The sequence below is a fragment of the Barbus barbus genome (assembly GCF_936440315.1).
Source record: "Barbus barbus genome assembly, chromosome: 48".
Classification (NCBI taxonomy): domain Eukaryota; kingdom Metazoa; phylum Chordata; class Actinopteri; order Cypriniformes; family Cyprinidae; genus Barbus; species Barbus barbus.
In genome coordinates, this window is record NC_136726.1 from 23,047,085 (window position 1) to 23,072,073 (window position 24,989).

At 36.0% G+C, this 24,989-nt stretch overlaps 1 protein-coding gene across 1 annotated transcript; it reads right to left on the reverse strand.

The window, feature by feature from the left end:
* Positions 1 to 23,833, reverse strand: prtgb (protogenin homolog b (Gallus gallus); the record flags this gene model as incomplete). Its single annotated transcript, XM_079412511.1, is given in 19 exon segments — positions 1 to 330; positions 879 to 1,017; positions 1,111 to 1,234; positions 3,689 to 3,868; positions 4,244 to 4,414; positions 4,796 to 4,923; positions 5,897 to 6,077; positions 7,366 to 7,461; positions 9,905 to 10,090; positions 13,478 to 13,792; positions 14,299 to 14,463; positions 15,409 to 15,656; positions 15,744 to 15,811; positions 15,813 to 15,904; positions 16,657 to 16,953; positions 17,051 to 17,184; positions 17,260 to 17,398; positions 22,587 to 22,874; positions 23,767 to 23,833. Coding segments are annotated over 19 exon segments (3,348 nt in total).
* Between the last annotated feature and the right edge of the window lie 1,156 nt (positions 23,834 to 24,989).

Consider the following 24,989-nt stretch of genomic DNA (forward strand, 5'->3'; position numbering starts at 1 on the left):
TTAAAGCGCTGCAAACTGAAGGTGGGAGGGAGATTTCGGTGGCGTTTCGTCTGGAATTTGCGTGCAGACGCTCACAATGCATTTGTTTGAAAACGGCTCGCCGTCGTGGGATTTGTACGAGGATCTGTTGGGATTGGTGGCTTCTGTCTCGTCGTGAGAGAAGTTTCCCGAGTCTGCGCCGCTGGTCTGCGAACTCTCCGACTCCCAGAGAGGACGATAGATGCGCGACTGCTCGTCTTCGTAACGCAGAACCGTCTTCCCCACTTCATAAAGACCAGCGGGATCCTCCATCTGTCCGATACAAACATCAGAGCTCACGGTCGGCAAAACCTGACAAAATATTAAAACGATTAGTAGTGCTGTCAAACGATTAATCGCGATTAATCGCATCCAAAATAAAAGTATTTGTTTACATAATATATGTGTGTGTACTGTGCATATTTATTATATATATATATATATATATATATATATATATATATATATATATATATATATATAAACACACATGCATATATATATATTTCGAAAATATTTCCATGTATTTCAAAGTATATATTTTTATTCATATAATTGATACTATATATTAATATTTTAAATGTGTAAACTTAACAAGTTTTTCTTAAATATATACATGCATGTGTGTGCATTTATATATACATAAGTACACACACACATATAAAACTTTTATTTTGGATGCAATTAATCGCGATTAATTAAATTTGTTCCTCCCTGCAAACAAATAGTATGTATTTTAAACCTCATTTTGTAAAAAAAAAATTAATAAAATAATATTTTTAAATATTAATTTATGCCTAATCTTTGTTAGTCATTTCATTGCACATTGCTAAATAATATAATAATAAACAGACTTTTACTTTGGCATCAGTGAAGTGCGTCCTCGTCATCGGCAGCAGAACCTCTGCGTTCTCCGCCTGCTGCTGATTGGCTGATGACGCACCACTACGCATGACATCACTCCTCACCTGTCCAATCATCTTTGAGGAAGCTGATTTCCTGCTGAGAGAAAACATACAAGTTAACAACATCAGGCTCATTTATTTTGCATCTGTTGTCTTTTGTAACAGTATGTTGGAGCTGAAGCCTCACTGTGTCTTGCTCCTGGTGAGGAGGATGAAGATGCAGAGGATGATGCAGGACAGAGCGATACACACGCCAGCGATGATGCCGGCCATGGACTTCTCATCCATGTGGTACAGGCCGTCTATAAACGCTGCAGAAATAGTATATAACTTGATTAAAATATACAAAACACATTTATGCAGTATTAGGTAAATCATTTCAATTAAATTTTATTTTATAAAGTATTTTGTTATATTATATAATTCTACTTATTAAGGATGTAACGATATTATCAATATATCGCGATAGCAAAACTGTTTTGATATTATCGTGGTGACATGACGATATGAAACGATTAGACTTCCAGGCTTATATTTAATATATTTAAACGTCTTATTGTAATATAAAAGTTGTGTTTTGGGTCATTATGTTTTGGCACAGTATCTGTCAAATGCACTCCAAATATGGCTCAATCCCTTCATCAAGTCTGGTTTTGCTGCATGTTTTAAAGCGAAGCACACACTTCTTCAGACGATCAGCTTGTTTTCCGCGCCTCAGAACGGCTTCTGAATGAATGCAGTCAATTTTTTTTAGCGTGCATTCGGGAACACAGCTTTTTTTCGAGGCAGAAGATCACTGCATTTCACTAGATTTGTAGTGTTTCTGCAAGCATGTCTTCACTGAAGCTGGAGTTTTCCTTCAACATAAAAGCTTAAAGTGCAGTATGAATTGCGGTTTAAATGCAGTCCAAACTCTAAATATCTCTTTCAAGTAAAGAAGTATTGTAATTTCTCTACTGTAGTGTAAAGCAAAAATAATATAGGGTACAACGAGGCTAAAGGCCCACCTTAAGAAATAATTTGCTATTCACTGCGCCTAAAATGTATAATTGCAGAAAAAATATGTTGTATTGAACATTAATGGAGCAACAGATTTTGTGTGAAAATAAATAATTCAAGTTGTTTATTTTGTTTAAAAATCTTGATGTGGCACACGGTATTGATACAAATACTTCAGCTAATAATGTTTTTTAAAAGTTTGTACTATTTTCTGCTTATTTTGAAAAATAAAAGAATTAATTTTTGTTCAATAAATACACTCATTAAAATATGTTAATAAATATTCTGAAAGCATTGAAGGAGATCCAATAATAATTGAATATATATTTACAGTAGTAATGATATTTTATTATATGATATGATTAATATGATGTTTTTAAATATGATCATCATCAGATTATCTCTAATATGGACACCCAACATAATATATGATATTTACCATCTGAATCCAACCATGTCATGTCAACAAATGGCAACATTTGCTACTTAAATCTACAACATTTTAAAAAGCATAAAATATTAGATCAAGTAAGCACAGAATCAGCTCTGCCCTGCTGCGCACGACCGAGTCAAGGATCAGACAAATACACACCTGCATCTTGAAAAGAGTATGTTTTGGAAAATGCTAAGCCATGTTTTTGTGCATCTAAGTGCTTTAGATGAAAATAATATCAAAGGCAGCCTTTAGCCCCGTTGTACCCTACCTATGAAATATTCATTTTCATTTATTTTACAGTGCCATTGTTTTACAATGTATGGCTATTACTGTCATTGTTGTTGTTATTATTATTATATTCTATATTTGCTTGGCTTCCATATACTCCAGTGTGAATGTAATTGAGACTGAGACAGTATATCACAAATAAAAAGAGGGTTGAGTGCCCTTTAAAGTTCAGGTATAAGTCAATTCACTGACTTTTTTCAGACTTAAGTTTTCTTAGCTAAGAAACATGGGTTTCAGATTTTAATTTTACATTTTTTTTTCCAATTCTTCATTTGTCCTTTTTATTTTAAATATCGCAATAAAAATCCTATCGTGGACTTCATATCGCGACATTATCGTATCTTGAGATTTTGATATCATTACATCTTTAATACTTATATTATTAAATTAAAAAAATGTAATTTTAAGAAGTAACGCATGGCTTGTTCTCAGGTTTGATGTGACAGGTGTAGGCCTGTCATGATAATAACTTTTTGTTGTGCAATATATTGCCCCAGAAATAATTAATAATTTATGCATTATGATAAAATATTATCATTTTAAGCCACTGAATATATAATCATAATATAACAGCATAATAATGCAAGAAGGAAATTAAGTATCAAAATATTAGATACCTTAAAAAACTTGAATACATAGTAAATAAACATTTTCTAACCAAAAGTGCAAAGTAACGTAGAAAAAAGAAAAATGCTTGTATGGAGATTTTTCCCTGACCTTCTTTTCTCTGTAAATTAAGGGTGCACACCATTGCTGAAAAACACAATCTACTTAGCAGTCAGATGTCCGTATGCACAAAGGCACAGATCCCTAACTATGGCCATATCTGCAGATTAAAGAAGCACTTTTTTTCATGACTACACCACGTTATGTGAAGCTGCAGAACACACAGGTGCAAGTGGAATGCAAAAACATGGTGAGATTATTTTTATGTAAATATAATGGCCAATATATTGCGCCACCACAAATTCTTGAGGTCATGTACATATATTGTGCGATAAGTTGATATATTGATTATTGCGACAGGCCTAGTCAGGTGTACCTGTTTTCTCGGCGTGGCTGTCGGTGTGCCGTGGGTTTTTTCCCTGCTGTGTTTTACTCCTGAGCCGCAGCTCTACGGTGCTGGAGAACGGGCCGTCACCCGCCTGATTAGACGCCGAGATCTTCACCATGTAAACGTTTCCCGACTCCAGCTTCTCCAGAAGAGCCATCGTGTTTGAGCCTGAAATCAGAAATGAATATATCTCAACATGAACTGATCCACTTTCATTTTACAATCAGGTCTCATTCATTAATGCATTAGCTAGCATGACCTATGAGCAATATATATATATATTTTTAAAGCATTTATTAATTCTTGTTAATGCTATAATGGCTTGTAAATGTCTATACTTTTACTGCAATAGTTAATAGTTAATTATTTTGAACTTTGGGAAAAACATCTGAGATGAGGTTGATAATTAAATTATATATTAAAATAAAATATTATATAACTATAAATTATAAACAGCCAAAAACCTGGATATTTTAGGCAATGACATGTTTTTATTGCCTAAGGGTTTTTACGGCGTCCCGTAGAAATGAGCCGTATGTTCACCTTCTCTCTGAAGAACCTGCCACTCTCCAGCGAGCCACGAGCTCTGCGAGGCGTACAGGACGGTGTAGTGCGTGACGGACAGGTCCGGCTGATCCGGCTGCTTCCACGACACCAGCGCCGTGCCGTCCTCGATCAGACTCACTCGGACGGACCGCGGCGGAGACGACGGCGCTGCCGGGAACAAAAACCCATCAAGGACTCACTTCAGGTTACACTCACAGTCTTTCCTCTGTTTTTACAAACTTACCATATGTAAACAACTCATTTGGTGGAGAAACAATACTAGTCTGGATCAGGGATATTATAATTAAAACCATAAAAAAGCATCTACTTTACTTGAAATAAAATAAACTGAAATAAAAATGCAAAATAATTTATTAAAATGATGTATTAAAATAACTAAAACTGTATAAAATTATATAAAAAATAAACAAAACTTACAAAAACAAACTGATTAAAACTTTAAATAAAATGTCAAAAATGAAAATATATAAATCAAAATGAAATCAGAATATGAATAAAAACTATAGCAGTATCTCAATGGGCCGGTACCTTCCAGTAGAGTCCTCTGATAGACGGAGGCGCTCCAGGGACTGGACATCTGATCCATATGAAGACGCACTGAAAACTCATAACGTGTGTTCGGCCGGAGACCCGTTACTGTTACCGTTTGCTCAGAGCTGAAGAAAGAGAAAACAAATATGTGACCCTGGACCACAGAACCAGTCATAATGGTGAAAGCTGAATAAATAATCTCTCCATTGATGTATGACTTGTTATGATAGGACTACACACTCAAACATGATACATACACACACACACAGACACTCTCACACACACACACACACACACACACACACACACACACACACACACAGACACTCTCACACACACACACACACACACACACAGACACTCTCACACACACACACACACACACACACACACACACACACACACACACACACACACACACACACTCTCTCACACACACACACACACTCTCACACACACACACACACACACACACACTCTCACACACACACACACACACACACACACACTCTCACACACACACACACACACACACACACACACACACACTCTCACACACACACACACACACACACACACACACTCTCTCACACACACACACACACACACACACATACACTCTCACACACACACACACACACTCTCACACACACACACACACACACACACTCTCACACACACACACACACACACACTCACACACACGTGATACATATATACACACACACACACACACACACACTCAAACATGATACACACACACACACACACACACACACACTCAAACATGATACATACACACACACACACACACACACACACTCTCACACACACAGTAGGTATAATAGAAAAAGAATGTAGAAAGCTAGTGTTAGAGTTTTTTATTTTGTTAAGGAGAACAAGTAGTTAGAAAACAAATAGAGTGCAAGTGATAGAGGGTCAAGTGTAATTAAATTAAACAAAAAGAAAACAAACAGATAAAATAGATTTAGAATAGAAGTGGGTGGTTTTGTGGCCCAGGGTCACATATGATCCCCGAATCCATGAGTTAACTGATTGCTGTTGATGTCAAGCCTGTAATGAGGAAGGAGCACTCACGTCTGGACGTAGCGTACAGCGTCGGGTGGACTCAGGGGTCCGTAGCGGACGGAGTAACTGACCGGTTTCCCAGAACTGAACGCAGGGCGGCCCCAGCTCAGACTGACCGCCGAGGAGCTGTTCGCTGAGGCGTGGATGTGGTCCGGAGACGGCAGCGCGGCCAAACGCCGGTTCGGTGCGGCTGACACACAGAGACACATGCTTCAAATAGCTTGAAATAAGAGGATTTAAACTGCTAACATCAGCTTATCCTTGCAAAAAATAATATCTAAATAACAACAATATACTTAAGTGTGAACTGAATGTAGTGAAGTTTTTTTGGACACTTAATTGCATGCTATTCAATGAAAATGTAATAGTTTATAATATGAATTGTAATTAGCTGAACTTGAAAGTGCTTTTTGACCCACTTAAGTACATATTTATATGTAATTTCATAATTACTTCTATTGTCTTTGAAATATGGTTAAAGTACTGCTGAATGTACTGCACAATTTATCTTCTTACTAATTATAACTTTAACTGAAGTGTATTATCTGACACTATATTTAAAGTTGATTTATTTTACATGCAATTTCATTACAAATTACACATATATTTAAATACATGACATGCAAGTTTCAAGTTACTCTGTAAAATATCTCAGCATTCGTCCATCAAGATCGATTTACTTGAAACGCAAAATTACTTAATTACATTTTCTGACAAAATATATCAAAACTTAGTTTTTTTGAGTACTATTTTTGACTTTTTTCAAATACACATATATTTTATACAAATATCTATAACATACTCGAGATTCAAAATTACAAAAAATTATTTTTGTTTTTTGAAAAATGTATAAAAATTTAAGTGAGTTTATGCATGAAACAAGAAAAAAATGAAGGGAAATCAATATTATTTTTCTGACCCCGTTGGCAGATATTCGCTCTCGTTTTAAGCATAAACTCACTTAGTTTTGATACATTTTGTCAGAAAATGAGACTTAATATCTCAAGTCATTTTGTGTCTCAAGTAAATGTGTTGATTTAAGATATTTTACTGAATAACAAGACTAAAATAATTACATATAAACACTTTAATGTCATTTCTATTTAAACTTGTATGTCATGTATTTAATAATTATAGAACATGTAAAATATACTAACTTTAAATATAGCAACACACTTAAGATAAAATCGTAATTAACATATGCTTAAGTATGTTAGTCAACACATCAAAAAGCACAACAAAGCTTATTAAAACCCTAATTATTTAAAATGTACTTTAAAGTAAATTACAAAGAAACAGTCATGTTGAAATGCACTTAAGTGGCCTTAATATGCCACGGAGATATCTGCAAGGACAGCTTTTAAAATACACTTTTAAGATCTACAGTGCACAAATGAAACATCTCTTTTTCACAAAAGTAAATATCAGCCTTCATGTTAGCGTGTCTGTCCATGTTTTGAGTGTTTTTGGACACTTACATGGACAGCCTGGAGTGCTGACCGTTTGATGGGCCTGATAGCCGTCTCCATTAGCACTGAACGCTAGCAGTTTCACATGGTACTTCACTCTGGGGTCTGCAAAACAACATATTAACACAACAGAATACATCTCGTATAATCATACGTTTATTTAAAAGGGTCTTAAATGTCTGACAATAAGATATTAGCACTGAATGCTAACACTATTTCATGGTACTTCACTCAAAAGGTCTGTAAATTAATATAAATCATATATAATAAGGTTAAAAAATACCTCAATCTATATGTTGTAAAAAATTACACAAAATGTCTTAAAAAGCGGAGCTATTAGCACTGAATGCTAACAGTTTCTCATGGTACTTCACTCTGTAGATCATATCAACACATAATAAAACAACCATTTTTTTATCTGGAATTTGTTTTCAAAAAAGTTAATGCTTTGCTAAAATGCCCTTAAGACGTTCAGGACTGAATGCATGTGTTTGGAAACTTATCTACGGTTTACATCAGTCAACCTGAACAGAGATGTGCAGTGCTGGGGGATTTGAGTATTTAAGCCTCTAGAGGTCGAGGGGTCAGAGGTCGGAGGGCACCGTCACAGGAGAGAGGTTTATGAGCCGAAGTCTGGGGTCAGACCCAGATAAAACTTCATACTCAACTAGTTTGGAAACAACAGGCCTTGAAATAATGCTGAATGTTTAAGTCTTTCATTTCTGAGAAAACAAAACTTTTAAATTTTAATTTTTTTTTTTTATTTAAAAAATTAATTATTTAATAAATAAATCAGTTTATGTATCTTGATCAAATTGAAATTCATATTCCGTGATAATTCCATAGTTAAAGATCTACTGTATATGACAATCTTAATCAAATTACTCATATATTTTCTTTAAAAATGAATTTTCAAGTAAATTAAGATTTATTTTCCATTTAAATAATTGGAAATGCTCTAATAAATACTCTAAGAAAATTAAAAATATTATTAGTTTCCCAGTAAAATATTAGAAAGATAAATATATGGAAATCCTAATCAAATTACGTACAAATTTTCTTGAAAATGTACGTTTTAAGTGAATTAAGGTTTATTTTGTATTTAAAGTATTAAAAATTTTCAAAGAAAATTAGAAAATGTATTAATTTCCCAGTTAAAAAAAAAATAGATTCTATTTATATGGAAATTCTAATCAAATTAATCACAAACATTCTTTAAAAATTAAGTTTTAGGTAAATTAAGCTTTATTTGTTATTTTAAAATTGAGATATTTTCTAAGAAAATTACAAAATGTATTTATTTCCCAGTTAAAATTTTGAAATGCCAGAGAAGTTACTAAAATGTTCTTAAAATAAGTGAATTAAGATATATTTCCCATTTTAATAATGTAGATGTTTTATAAGATAATTAGAAAATTTATTTATTTCCCACTACAAAAGGTAAAATGTTCCATATGAAATTCTTAATCAAATTAATAACACATTTTTCTTAATAAAACACTTAGTCCTCATTAAAAAATTATCCATTGTCTAAGAAAATTAGAAGATTAATTTATTTTGCAGTAATACATATGGAAATTCTAGTCAAATTGCTTATTATTTTCTTTAAAAATGTAAGTTTTAGGATTGATCTCCCATCAAATATGAGTCTAACCCTAACCAATTCAAACAGTTTCATTGAACTGGAATGTGCTCTTTGGTCACTTCTGCCCAGTTCAGTCCAATCCCAGAATCCTTTGTTTGCGGTAAGTGTCCAGCTGTAGGGTGACGGGGGAGGGTCGCTCTCACCTTAAACCCAAACACAATAGACGGGCATGGAGAACGCTGGGAAAGCTGGAAGGAGACATCTGGGCCGTGACCTCTGACCCTGAGGGGAAACTGTGTGACACGTACAAAGCCAAGGATGCGGCGGACAGAGAGACCGTGCATAAGTGCCAACAGAAGAATCGACGAACACAAACAAGATGCTAAAAGAAACTCTGGAATAATTCCTTGTCCAGCTGTAGGTTTCCGCACAAGTAAATATATGTTGATTTCTCAACATAATAATGATTTCTGAGGCTTATTCCTCATTTTAGATTCATCAAATGTACATGTCTAGTTCTTTTAAGCAGGTAATTTAGACTAGAATGTATGAAAGCTTATTTTCATTACAAAATAAAAAAAGTTATTTTTGCACAATTCTGTCTTTTTTCGTCATAATTCTGCTTTTAAAAAAATCTGAAATGCAAGATATGAACTCAGAAGAAAAAGCCTTGTTTGCTTGATATAAACTTAAAAATTGTGAGATTTATGCTAACAATTGCAAGAAAAAAAAAGCAAATTGTGGGAAATAAATGTACAAAATTGAGACGAAACCTCCAAACTGCGAGAAATAAACTCTAGAATAACTTTCCTCCAAAAACGTTTCTTTTTGCGACTGAAGAAAGAAAGACATCATCTTGAATGGCATGGGGGTGAGTAAATGATCAGGAAATAGTGGTTTTGGGAGTGGAGTGTTCCTTTAAGTGAGGCTGAAGGCAGCGAGAGCTGTACGTGTGTCACTCACTGAGTCCTGTGATGGAGTGCTGGTGGTCATGTGGCGGCAGCTGGAGAACAGAGTCCTCTGATTGGCCGTCTGGGTGAAAGGACAGCTTGTATCCCTGGAGGACAGCATCGCTGGGAGCCGGATGCCAGCGGACCGTCACTGAGGTGCAGTTCAGAGGTTCAAGCTCAAGGTTTGGGGCGGAAGGCACTGAGGGCACAAGCAGACACATTAAATCAACTTCTGTACAGATTACAGAGTATGTTTTCTGAGGAAAAACTGAGCAAAAATGACTAGTAATAGCAATGATTAGATAACTTTCAAACACCACTAATAAAACAGCACAGCTACAACCCCAAACCATACATTTATGGCTAAAAAAGTGCATTTAATATTCATAACATCACTTATTTTGGAGTGAAATTGAGTTATAAAATTAAATAACTTATATTAAATATTAAATACTAAATCTAATTTTCCCTGCCCAGATGACCCTGACTTCATCAGCAGAGAAAAAAGTTAACAAAATTATATATTTTTTTTCTGAATAACTTGTTTATAATAAGTTTTTCAATTTTAATTTTAATTTCTTTTTTTGTGCCATTTTTATCCCTATGAACCAAATTGAATTACCATTTGTATGAAATGTACATTGTATAAATAACACTGCATACATGCATCATACACAACAAAAACACATTTATTAAGAAAGAAAAAAGTTTATAAAATATTGTATATACTTTTTTTCTAAATGAAGCTTTTTTACTGCTACATTGTGGATTTTAAGTTGTAATATTAAATAACTTATATTAAATATTAAATTATATTTATATTAAAGTTAATTCCACTTTTTCCAAAGTGAAAAACATGTAGGATTTAAATCTATAAAGTAGCAATGCTTAGGGCAGTACAGTCAAGGATAGATAAATACCAGCAGTTTCAACACAACATCTCAACCAGAGACATTCCACCATCAATTCAAGGCTTTGATGAGTTCCTTATAAGATCCATCAACCACTCAATCTCAAACAAAGCCACTTTTCCCCATAACACCCATATTCAATCCCACAACTTTCTGTTTTCAACCAGACAAGTTCATGAAGAGTTTGTGTAAATGGAAATCCCTCTCAGTCCGTCTAACTAAACATAACAGAAAGATCCGGTAGAGCAAATATCCATCAGAAAAGGCTGAAAGAGAAAATAAAGGCCATCTGGGGGACCCGTCACCTTCGTCTTTCTGAAACAGGTCTATTCTTTAGGCTGCCTAGAGCGATCCCTTTATGACCCGAAACTGAGCCGTCCTTAACTCCTAACTGACAGCCGGGGTCAAGGGTCATCGAGTAACAAACCCGAGTCCTGAAAGCCAAATGCATCTGTCACGGTCTGAGCTGCCCACTTCAGCGGCTTACAGAGACTGTCGGACCTTTTCTGAAAGCAGCATTAAATAAAACTCAATTTCTTCTAAAGAAAAGGAGAGTGGTGGGTTGACCATGCAGAACCAAAAAGCTGTGGCTGGTTGCTAGGATGTTGCTATGCAGTTGCTAGGGTAATCTAGATGGTTACATATGCTACATTCTTAAAAATAAAGGTTCTTAATTGGAGTCCCAAGAAGAATTTTTAACAGCTATGGAACCTTTTCTTTGCATCAAAACGTCCTTTAGATTTTAAAATGTTCTTCAAACTAAGAAAAACATCTTAAAATTCTTTCCCTGTCATTGACGGCATTTTCTGTAATCTATTACACGATGCTTTTCCGCCATGGACGAGTTATTCCAGCCATCAGTTTTCACTGTTATATGGTAGGGGCTAACAAGCACTACTCTACACTGCTCAAAACTCACGCTTGAATAGTCAGTGGCAGAAACTACTTACAGGCTGTGAGTCAGAAGCGCCAGACTGTCTTTGCAAAGTTGGAGTTGCCCCACTTTATAGAAACAGTCTTTGTACAAGCCTGCATTGTAGGCTACTCTCCCAGCTTCAGGAAATAGTCCTCCGTAAAATGCGCTGCACACACTCAATATTTGTGTTGAACTGTTCTGGAACAGTGTTGTAAATACAACTTAACCACTGATTTCTAGTTGTGTCCTCTTTTGGAAGCCCAAACTAACTACTTTCACTTTCACAACAAGACACAGAGTCTCCAGGACATGGCACCGGCGGCAGCAACAATACTACAGCAAGAATAATAGCTACGCCTTCTTTCTTTGCGTATACATTTGGGCGGTGTTACGCAAATCTCCCCACACCGTGACGTAGACATGTGGAGCGTGTTTGAATGAGCCGTTTTAGGAGGGCATGGACGAGTCTTAACTTTTATAAAGAATATCTCTTTGGTTTTCAGACTTTAGTCTTTGCAACTTCAGGGATCTTATCTGTGCACAAACATCTTATAACACTCCAAAGAGAAAGAAAAACTTGAAATCGCATAATATGACCCCTTTAAACTGTAAAATGACTGTAAAAACATGATTTAATTACAGTTGAGATACAGGTTATCTAAAATGATAAACCTCACATTTCAGTCTTTAAACCATTTTTTAAGATAAGAAACGGGTCAGAAATATTAATTATTATATGAATTTAAAACAGGGTTATATGGGCGGATGGTGGGACACAGCAGACAGGCTTATTGAAAATCCAGTTTGATTCTCTGCCAGTAGGAGGCACTTTTGGAACATCAAAATATAACGGTTTCCCCAGTAACGGCTGTAAACAAAGCAGTGCTGTGCTCATGAACGCTACTTTCAAATAAATCTGAAATGCAATCGAAACTTTTCTAAAGACACTGGGTTCCTTTCAGCGATAGGCTACATGCATCACATTATTGCTTGAATTAGTAAGAATGAGCAAAGTGTTTGAAACTACAGCGTATAATGTTGATAATTCAGTTCAGTGTTTATTTATCCCGTAGGGAAATTGGGTTTGCAGCATACACTCGCACAGACATTTGACAATTTCACATTAGGCAATAGATATTTCTATACAATTTAATTACTGATGAATCTAATTAAAATATCCAGTTCAACTGACCATCAACAATAATTTCTTTAAAAAGTACATTCTCTGTTGCAGCTTTTTGCTTAAACGGTCAGTCCATGCATCCCATTTATTGTCAAACATTATACCAAGGTATTTATAATTTGTTACTTTCTGAATTTGCTCCCCGTTAATTAATGCAGGATGGATTCGCTCTAAAATCGATAACCATCTCCTTCGTTTTGGAGATATTTAAGAGGAGATTTGAATTTTTTCCTCCCCCTCATGTAAAAGGCTCACTAAAGCAGTGCCATCTGCATACTTTACAATATGTCTGTTAGTAAAAAAACTCACACAGGAATTTGTATATAAAATAAATAATAATGGAGATAAAACACATCCCTGGGGAGCACCGACCTAAGTAATAATTTTGTCTGAAACAGGTCGTCCCATTTTAACCTGCTGAATTCTAAAAATGATGATAATGATGATGATAATGTACGAGGAAAGTCCTCTGATGAGTTACCAAGGTAAGACTATGTGCCAGGGCTCAGCCCCAGATGGCCCCGGCCCAATTTAACCCCTAGTTATGAGCCAAATTAAGGTAGATTGTGCTCTCACCTGTGGCGCTGGATGTTTTGGGCGTGCGATGGGAGTTCCAGGCGGATGGTTGGCTCCAGCCCACTCGGGTCGAAGCAGACAATCGGATCAAATAGATGGTGTCGGGCTGCAGACCCTGCAGAAGGTACTGGGTGCAGTTCTCACTCGGGACGGGCAGCTCGACAGAGATTACCTGCTCGTTCGTGGCCGTACGGTAGGACAGACGGTACGCAGACACGCGTCCACGGCTGAGTTTGGGAGGAAGCGGCTGCCAAGACACCAGGATGTCGGTGGGACTGCGACTCCTCAGGCTCAACTCAGGGGTACGGAGGGGCACTAGGGATCAAAAAACACATTTTACGGGAAAGTGTTTTGGCAAATGTAACTTTTGGGAATTGTCTAAAACAGTGTTTCCCAACCTTTTTTCTGCCACGGCACAGTTTTGATAAGTAAAAAAATCCCACGGCACACCACTAAGTATTAAAAAATAAGGTCGAAATGGGGGAAAGTTTTTTTTTTCAGTAAGAAAGTCTTTCAATAATAGAGTCTGTCTTCAAACTGTGCGTCGTGGCACTTCTTTCTGAATGGAGTTATGAGGTTTGACTGACAATTTGATGATCCAATGGCATTAAAAGGTTTAGTCACAAGCTCTTTTGAATGCTTTTCATTGGTTAAATATTTATAAAACCTACAAACAGACATAATGATGACCAATAGCACTGATTTAAAATAATAATAACGAAATATAATAGAGATAGGTAGTTTTTGATCATTTTCCACGGCACACCCGACAACCTGTCACAGTGGTTGGGAAACACTGGTCTAAAAGTCCACAGACTCACCATCCTCCAGAGTGTGCTGGGTGACCTGCTCCGACATGCGACTGGCGCCCATCGGCATGTAGGCAACGATATAAAACGTGTAGTTTCGAGCTGGTTCCAGATCGTCCACGATGTGGCTGGTCGTGTCATTCCCAATCACGGCCTGATACTCTTCGTTGTTTAGTCCTGCGAATATAGACTCTATAATCAGTGCCGTTTCTAATTCAGCCAATTCTCCACAATACTGGAGACAATTGAGATCTCACACTTTGTTTGGTATCAAGTTAGATTACAGGTGCAGATTAGATTTGAGTTTTATCTTGAGGGCAAACTGAATGAATAGAAACCAGACACAACCATGTAGTTCTGAACATTCTTTAGCTACAATAGCAATGTTTTCTGGGAACAAAATCAGAACAAAAGTTAAAGTGTATCCTCTGTTTGTTTTAACCCATTTTCTCATGTCTCTTTCTAACGACTGTTAATACAGAACAGAGACTGCTAATATTCCCTTCCTAACACAAACCCAATCTATTATATCAAAAACCAAGAGAAGGCAGGTGAGCGTGAGCTTGAAGGGGCGGGGTTTAAGGCAGGACGTTGGCTCTATGCATGTGTTGTTGACTGGATGTTGAAATGTGGGCGTGGCACTCAAAAGTGGAGGCAGATAAGCATTTGCTTGAAGGAGCGGGATTTAAGGCGTAATTTGGTTCTATGCATAGGTTGTTGATTGGATATTGAGATGTGGGTGTGGCCCTCAAAAGTGGAGGTGGATGAGCTTGAGCTTGAAGAGGCGGAGTTTAAGGCAAGACTTAATTCTATGCATCTCTAGTTGATTGGATGTTGAGATGTGGGCGTGGCACTCAAAAATGGAGGCAGATCTGAATGTGAGCAGCTTCCAGTAGACGTTTAAGCTGACTAAATGATTGAAGAAGTCCTGCATATGTCACCAAAGAGAAATCTCTTATTATGAAGATATTATGAGGTAAAAAAAAAAAAACATATGCATGTATGAATTGTTCATAATAAGATCTATAACATGCATTTAGAAAACAGACTTGTGATGACGTTTAGCAGCAAAATTTCCTCTGTCAACCAGATACAGATAAGTAGCCAGTTTCAAAAACTTACCCTCAGACTTCATGTAGTGTATAGAGTAGGCGATGACTTTATCCGCATTGTACTGGGGTCTCTCCCAAGCGAGTAAGATGGCCGAGCTCGAGATGGTTTCAGCATGGATGTTACGCGGTGCGCTGGGACGGTCCTCTGAAAGCACCACGATGAGACGGGATGTGGACACAACTGAACCTTGAGAGTTCTCCGCTTGGCACTGGTAAAAGGCATCGTCTTCCGGAATAATCTGGGTTATCACCAGTTTACTGGCACACAATGAAGGTACATATGTCAGTATTATACAGATTATGACGTTTGGTAGAGGTTTACTGGAGGTATTTGTCTGTACGTACTTGTTGTACATCTTGGTGCGTCCATTGGAGTGGATCACCTGACCATTCTTAAACCAGGTGATTCGGGGGAGCGGGTGTCCCTTCGGCCTGACAGCTGAAACGGGCCGTACCAGCTCTGGGTCGGGTCTGACTCTCTGGTTTCTCTACTAGAGTCGGCGGAACTGCAAAAAAAATAGTAGAAATGCAGTGAGAACAAAGATTTCAGGACTGTCCAAGAACAATAACTAGGGTGAGCATATTTTAGTTTACAAAAAAGAGGACATTTGGGGCAGGATGCAACGGGGGGGGGGGGGGGGGGGGGGGGGGTTTGAGGGGGGTTAAAGTAGTCCCCAAAGTAGCACAATGACCATATTCCAAATATCAAAACTCAAAATATGTAATTTCCACACCTAAACGACTTTACAGTCACCGTTTATGCAGATTGATCGTAAGGCTTCCTACCAGTGGTCATCGCAAAACTGAACATCTACCACAGTTTTATCATAGGTAGAATGCAAAATGTTTCAATACAAGCATTTCAGTCAAATGTAATTTATGCAATATTTCAGTGGGTTTAAGAAAACAGTCCCGTGCAGGGCTTTAATACAAAAATGCACACAATGAATGGCGACTGTAGAAAGCAAAAGCCGACATTTCGGGCGATTTAGAAATCCCGGCCAAATGCATTTTTTTAGGTCCAAAAAGAGGACATGTCCGGGGAAAAGAGGATGTATGGTCACCCTACTATAACGATAAATATAAATACAAATTATCGTAAAAATTGTTGTTCTTAATGTAAATGCTAATATAGTTATCGGTAAAGTGTGAACATTAATATAGCTATTGTTACTGGTGTGAATGCTAATATAGTTTTTGGCGTAATGAGCCCTTCAGAAGTGTTTCTGACGCATCTGTTCCAGCAGACATCTCTTACCGAGTACGGTGAGGTTTCCGGCTGCTATGGTGTAGTTGCGTGTTCCCGGTGTCGTCGCCCGGCACAGGTACGTGCCGCTGTGATGAGCTTTAACAGCTGAGATGATCAGGTTCCCGTTTCCCAGCACTCTGGCCCCAGACACATCTATGGGTTTAGAGTCGGCTCGGCTCCAGGACACAAGCGGCCGAGGGTTTCCCTCTGCAAAACACTCCAGAACCACAGACTGACGCAGCTCGGCGCTGATGTTCTGCGGTCCTGCTATGATGTGTGGTTTCATGAGAGGCCTGGGACCCGACACTGGACAGAGAACAGAGAAGATTCAGTGGCAAGCTACTGCTTGCTTTATTCCATGTATCTGATAATGATCACTGTTCATCCTCACACAAACACAGACCTGGGATGACGGTCAGCTCGGCCTCTCGGCTCCTGACTCGACTGGCCATGTTTGTTGCTAAGCAGCGATAATTCCCAGCATCCCTCATTGTCACATCGCGGATCTGCAGCACTCCATTTGGCAAAACAGTGATTCTGAAACAAGCAGAGGTACATTTACAGTTAAACGCATTACTTGGTAACTCATATTTTGGATTTTTAATTGCACACCTGTCTGAATTCAGAGGTAGAGATCTTTGGTTGAGTTCCCAGCTGATAACCGCTGATCCACTGACGGCACAGGAGAATCTGGCCACAGAGCCCAGCGTGACTTCAGCAGGGACCGGGTGGGTAATGAACAACAGGACATCTGTAAAAGTCAATGGAAGAGAGAGAAATCATTAACAAAGTTTTGCATGTCCAAAATCAACATTGCATCCTTTTATATGTCCATGTGACATATTTCTGAGTGAAAAAAAGAATATATAAATTGTTCACAACAGGGTCATTATAGTTCACAAAAAAAAATTAAAATAAAATAAAAATATTAAAACAAATATTTTAGAAAAAAATCTAAATAAAATACATTTTAACTGAAAATAATATATAAAAAGCTAAATAAAATTTATAAAAACTACATAGACACATTTAATAAAATAATTAAAAAAACATGAATCAATGGACCAATGGCAGTGAATAACGACTCTATAGATCAGTGAGAATCAATGGCACTCATCTGAAACGAGTGTGTCAATATGCATGCTGCTGTGGGCTATAAACAGACTCATAATGCAGCTTATAAAGCGTAAAATGAGGTTTGAAACACCTGAATGAATGAAACGAGCAGCACATATCAATATCACACGTCTGATTCTGCACCATTTTCACAAGCATCACTAGGACAAAAGCAGGATTTTCCCACATTTTTAAAAACAATAACATAAAGACTCTCAGCCCCTCATTTTACCCATAAGGCACTGCCCCCCCCCCCCCCCCCCCCTCGTGTTCCAGCCAGAATGCTCTAAAGGTAATCAATGAAAGTTCATGTGCTGGTAAAATCCTGCATGTCGCTCGTTTTCCTTGAAGACAAAAGGAATTAAAAAGCTCCTTTATTTACATGTGAGGATTAATTACCACTAACTGTCCATCAAATAGCACGCTTTTAGAGTGTTCAAACGCTTCAAAATGACCTTTACTTACTCATGAACAAATTAATCATTTATTTTGCAAAAAATGAAAAATCTTAAGAAAAATGTAATAAAATGATTAACTGTTAAACAAATAATGTGCTGTTCTCCCTTTATAGTGACACAATTCAAAATAACCAAATTAATCATTTATTTTCAACAGAAAAATACAAAAAAGGAAAAATCTTAAGAAAATTTAATAAAAATAAAATATTAAAATTCGCTTTATAGTGATATGGTTCAAAATTACCTTTACTTACTCATGAACAAACATTTATTTTGCACACAAAAATACACAAAAAAGGAACAAATAAATGACAGGAAAAGTCCTAAAAAAATAAAAATTAATTACCACTAACCAACAATCTGCTGTTCTCTCATGGTAAATAACATAGATAAAAAAGGATAAATATATATATATATATTTTTTTTTTTTGTCGTTTTCCTGTACAAATATCTAAACATCTTTAAATCAAAAATACAAGCAAAATTACTTAAGATATTAAGTCATGTTTTCTGTAAAATGTATCAAAATGAACTGAGCTTATGCAAAGGGAAAGTAAAATTATTTTTCTGACCCCACTGGCAGATATTTGCTCTTATTTTAAGCATAAAATTTGATAAAGACTTTTTACTTTTCAAGTTTAGACATTTGTACTGGAAAATAAGACAAAAATAGAAAGTAATTTTTGCAGTGTATTACTTTGTTGACTTAAATACATACACCTTTTTTTTAAACAGACAGTCGATATTAGTTTAAAGATTGAATCTACAGACGTTAAGATAAACTGGTTGCACAGCTGTTGTTGTTCAGAGAAGGAAAGTTCAGATATCTGATATCCAAATCTTCAAAGAGATGACAGAATTTAAAGAAAGACAAAAAAATGAAGTGTAAAACCATCAAAAACACACATTTATGCCTTCATACTGCATGCCCACTATATTCATTACTATTATACTTACATTAAAGTTCAGAATATGTCGTGGTCCTGCGCTGGTAAATGTGCACACAAACATACTGCGGTAGTGTTTTGTCAAGATGTGATGAAAGCAGTGAAATCAACACACAAAAGTAATGAAAAGGGAAAAATGCCAAACCCTCAATATTAAATCAGGCCTCTTTAGTGTGTGTGTGTGTGTGTGTGTGTGTCTGGTCAGCTGGGTTGTAAAGTCCAGATCAATGCCTAGGTCAAACAGCACAAAGGTCAGAGGTCAGTCAAGTCCATCTGTCCACCCAATTCCAGTCAGAGACTGATTAAATGTGTTTAGGATGCAAACGGCGTGATTTTATGCCGTTTATACAAAGATTGTAATAATGCTGTTAAAATACCAACAAAATAGTTCATTTCCAGCCCTAGAAAGACAAATCTAACATTTAACTTTGAACGAGTTTGATACCATTTCGAGTGTGAAATGAGGAATATAGACAATATATGGATCTATATGGGTGAATAATAACCTGTCAATAAATTATATTTCATCCAAATGTTTATTTTTTTTTTTGCATTTAACATCATTTGATTATTAAGTATGACTATAAGGTATATAAATGCATTACAATAGCATGAATTTAGTGTGTAATGTGCTTAATTTGTATTAAAATAGTATCACAATGCAAAAACAATTAGTGAATGGATCTCATGCATCAGTCGGGCCACAATAAAGCCTGTCCCACAACCCCTGTGACCTCTGACCTCTCCCATCGGTCTCTGGACAGACGGCCAGTGAGGCAAACCCTTAACCCTTCACATGCTGGCTTACCAAGGGCATCTTGGGTATATAGTTGGTTATTTTGTTTAGTAGACTTTGCTGAATTATGTATCTGATTTATAATTCAGCAATGAAAATGATTTGTTCTTTTAACAAATAACTAAAGGTTGACCAAAATTATTATTATTATTATGTTTCCCACAGCTAATGCAAATAACAGTATCTAGAGAGCAGATATTTTATTTTATTTTAACAGTTAATGGTTTATGCTGGTTATTTTATTTTATTAGTTAGTGGTTTATGCTTGTAATAACAACGATCAATTCAAAATAATAATGCCTGATTAATCGCATTGGCTGAAATATTAGGCCATCTATTAATAATATCAGCCAATTACAAAAGCTATATATATATATATATATATATATATATATATATATATATATATAGCAGATGTATTATATTATATTATTTGAGTTATTACCAGGCGTAGCTGATCAATTGAAATTCAATTGAATTTTTATGTAATAATACCTGATTAATTGCATTGCCCAATAGTGCTATAACTCAGATATTATATTTTTATTAATATTCAGAATAAAGTTTTATTTTTATATTTTCTGTTTTAATTTTTTTTTTGTAATTGTATTAATTTCATTTAATTTTTGTTAGTTAAGTTTTAGTAATTTTTTTTTTTTTTTTTTTACTTTTAAAAAAAAACAAATATGTCTATATAGTTTTTATTCATTTTATTTTAGATTTAGTTTTAGTTATTTTAGTACACCAAGTTAAACTAACTGAAAATTTGAAATGCTACCATGGCAACTAGATGAAATAATATTAGTTTAATTTTTTTTAATTATTATTTATATAAAGTTTTTTGTATTTTTTTTTTTATATACATATATTTTTAAAAATATATTTATATTTTTGTATATATATATATATATATATATATATATTTTTTTTTTTTATGGTTTTAGTTTTAGTTAACTCTAATAATGGCCGATCTATTAGTCTATCACTACAAATAGCCCATAATGTGTAAGGTCAACCCCAAACCCAAACATCACATCACCATCGATATCTTCCTCATCAGAAGTTTCTCCCTGTCGTCCCTGATCTCATCTAGGAGCGTATGGATCAGCATTCAGCTGTGCTTGAACTGCTCTGGTCTCTTTGTGAAGGTCAGGCCTGAGCCAGTTCAATAGGCACAGCTGTCCACAGGTTCATGGCTGAACAAACGTCCCACAGCAGAGCCTTTTCTGCCCCCATCAGAGGGTAGCCGGGGCCACGCGGGACAAAAGACCCCAGCAATAGCCTTCAACAGATTCCTGCGAGTAACTGACCAGGAAACAATCGCATTGCCAATGACGCAGCTGAAACTCTAGCATGAGCGAGCATGAAATCTGCTTGTGCACGAGTCCGATTTCCAGCTCTTTTGCTGAAGATTATTCAATATTTTACCCCTTTAAGGTATTAAGACTTTCTATTATAGACATATAATGAAAGAAACATCACATAACAATAGTTCAATCATCAATGCAATCAATTTCTAATTCAAAGGTTTACACGTATAAGGCCCATATTGAACATGTACCATTTTTCAACATTTCTACATTAATGTTGGGAGAAAAATCAGCAGAATTGGGGATTAAAAAAGGTAAATGTTTTATTTGATGCCATTTTATTGAATTATAATGAATTATTTTTCAATATGAAAATCTGCTTGTGCCTGAGTCAGAGCATATCCTGAGTCTTGATGAATATTATTTAATATTTTGCCCCCTTATAAGACATTAAAACTTTCTATTATAGCCGTCTAGTGACAGACACATAATACAACTATATCTAAATCCCTCATATTCAATTCAGATCTTTACATGTATAAGGCCCAGACTGAACATGTGGCTTTTTTCCACATGTTCTACATCGATTTTAAGAGAAAAATCTGCAGAATTTGGGATATAAACATGGTTAAATATGACTTTTGAAAGTTGAACATAGATGTTTGTACCAGGTTCATGCTTTCTACTTCACAATTTCACATTTAATTCAATGTTACTTACCAGTTCTTTGTAGTTTGTGAAATTTACTAGCAATTTCTGAGTGAAAATTAAGCTTATGTTAAGATTGTGACATTATTTGATCATTAAGTATAATTATAAAATGCATTAATGAATAGTAATCATTCATTTCTACTTCAAAAGTTCATGTTTAATTCAATGTTACTTGCCGGTTCTTTGTAATTTTTCTGAAATTTACTATCAATTTCTGAGCGAAAGTTGTTTCAAATTGAAAAAAAGCAATATCTTGAACTATATGGGTGAATATTACTAAATCTGTCAATAAAATGACCATATTTCATCTCACTACCAGAATAAGAAAATGCATGAGAAAATTAAGCTTATGTTAAGATTGTGACATTATTTGATCATTACTTATCATTATAAAATGCATTAATGCATAAATATACTTAGAATTTGATGTGCAACATAATATTTTTTATTAAAATAATGTCACGATGCAAAACTAGGCCTCATGTTCTTGAAACTTTATTTTTTTCTTTTGGTTTTGTGCTTGTTGTCAGTATATGGCCTGTTTTCAGCATTTATAAACAGAAGAGGAGTTTTCTGCTCACAGTGTCACATCCACACGTACCTGAGATTGTGAGACGGGATCTTTGGCTCAGGACGGCTCCGTATCTGTTCTGTGCGAGACACTGGTAGAAGCCCTCGTCTGATTGCGCTGAGCTGGAGATGCAGAGCGAGCCGTTGGACAAGACACGCAATCGGCCGCTCTCGTGAAGCTGGACGCCGTTTTTCCTCCATCGCACGCCGATGTGCGACTCTCCTTGAGCCTGACAGTCCAAAATAACTCGCTCACCGTCAGACGCCGTCACATCCTTGGGCTCGATGGTGAACGACAGCTCACTAAAGCTCAAAACACCTGCAGGAGAGGAGAGGAGAATTAAAAACTGGCATACTGAAACTAACTTCTGCTTTATCAAACAATGCAACATACTGGTCAAGCGAGGCTCTGAATAGATCTAATCTATTTAGTCACGGTCAACTGAGAGAGAAGAATCATCCTGCCATCGGTGCTTCTGCTGGACACTGATGCATTTTCATTCTATTCTTCATGAATGTGGCTGTTTTTATGCAATAAAAAGTGAAATTGGGCCATGTGTTGCTGTGTTAAGAAGCTATTTATACCTGATCTGACCCTTGAAATGGATTCTGTTGTTGCATCTTAATGCAATCAGGTTGATTCAGTCATATTTAGTCATAATTTTCTTACAAGTTGTTTGATTCATGACACCCACTAAAATAAAATAAAATAAAATAATACAAAATACTGGCTAAACACTTAAAAAGTGTGTTTATTATTATTATTATTATTAAAATTCAGGTGCCCTCACAAAAATAAAAATATTTTAATCATTCAGGGTGTAATAAAATAAAAAATACTGGCTAAACCACTTAAAAAGTGTTAATCATTCATTCATTCATTCAGGTACCCTCACAAAAGTAAGTAAGTAAGTAAGCATAAAGCTTATTATTCTCTCTATATATAGTTAAGCTATATCGTGGCAATTTTTTACTTGTATCCAAACTCAAACCCCGTAAATGCTCAGATTCTGATAATATATTCACTCACAACAGTTCAATTCCCATCTAAATAATCTAACAATAATTTAAAACACTCTAATAATCCCATCTAGATGAAGTTTGGCGATAGTAAACGATCATCGTTCAGATTCTCTCGGTCGGAACCTGGAGACCTCCAGCCTTTACGCACGAGATTCCTGTCAAAATATACGTAATAAAAAAAGTCTTACCTGTAAACGACAAACCCCAGAGTAAAGTCAGCACCCGCTGATGTGTTTTCCATTTCACGGACCCCATTTATCGGCGATTCCCAGTCATTCCGTGCGTAAAATCCGCGCGCGTCCGGAGCGCGTCTCGACTCTCCGGAGATCCGATCCCTGACTGAAGCTGAAGCTCGAGCGGCTCGCGCTGCTCACGTCACACGTCACTCAAGCCCCGCCCTCATTACATATTCACGTCTCATTACACGTCCAGGATTGTGCAACACTGCTATCACTTATCATCAAGTCCACCTGTATTATCATCAGTCTGCATCTATGAATTGAGTATAAGTTTACATAGTTCCAGCAAATTCGTGATTGAAAGTCTTATAATAAAAAAAACTTTTTTTTTAACAAATGTTTTGTTTGTCAAATGTGCAACAACAGCCAAACAGCAGTAGCTAAATATAGAAATAACGTGAGGGAATAAATAACAATAAAAGAAATGAAAGAATGCATGCATAAATAAATAGTTAAAAGGTTACAAATAAAGAAAGAAAATAAATGAATGAGGAAAAATACAATAATAATAAAAAAATATATATTTGTTGCAGGAAGTCATTTATTACTTCATTTATTTTCCTATACATTTATTTTTATTTTATTTTATACAACATGCTTGATGTACGGTTAGCAAACTAACAAATGAATACATGTATGTATGTGTGTGTGTATACACACACACGCACGCACGCGCACACACACACACACACACACACACACACACACACACACACACACACATATATATATATATACACACACACACACACACACACTCATACATACATACATACATATATACACACACACACACATATATATATATATATACACACACACATACATACATACATATATACACACACACACACAAAAACACACACACACACATATATACACACACACACACACACACACACAAACACACACACATATATACACACACACACACACACACACATATACACACACACATACACACACACACACACACACACTCAATTGTGCTCAATTTAATTCAAGTGTGCTCAATTTAATCAGTTATTGATCAGTGACGATCGCTGATTGATTACATCTCCTCTCACTGTCCAGGGCTCGATCCTTCTCAGCACAATAACACATATAATATCATATTTGTATAAACAGCTCCTGCTATGTAGTTTCCTGAGCCGGTCAGTCGCTGGACAGCA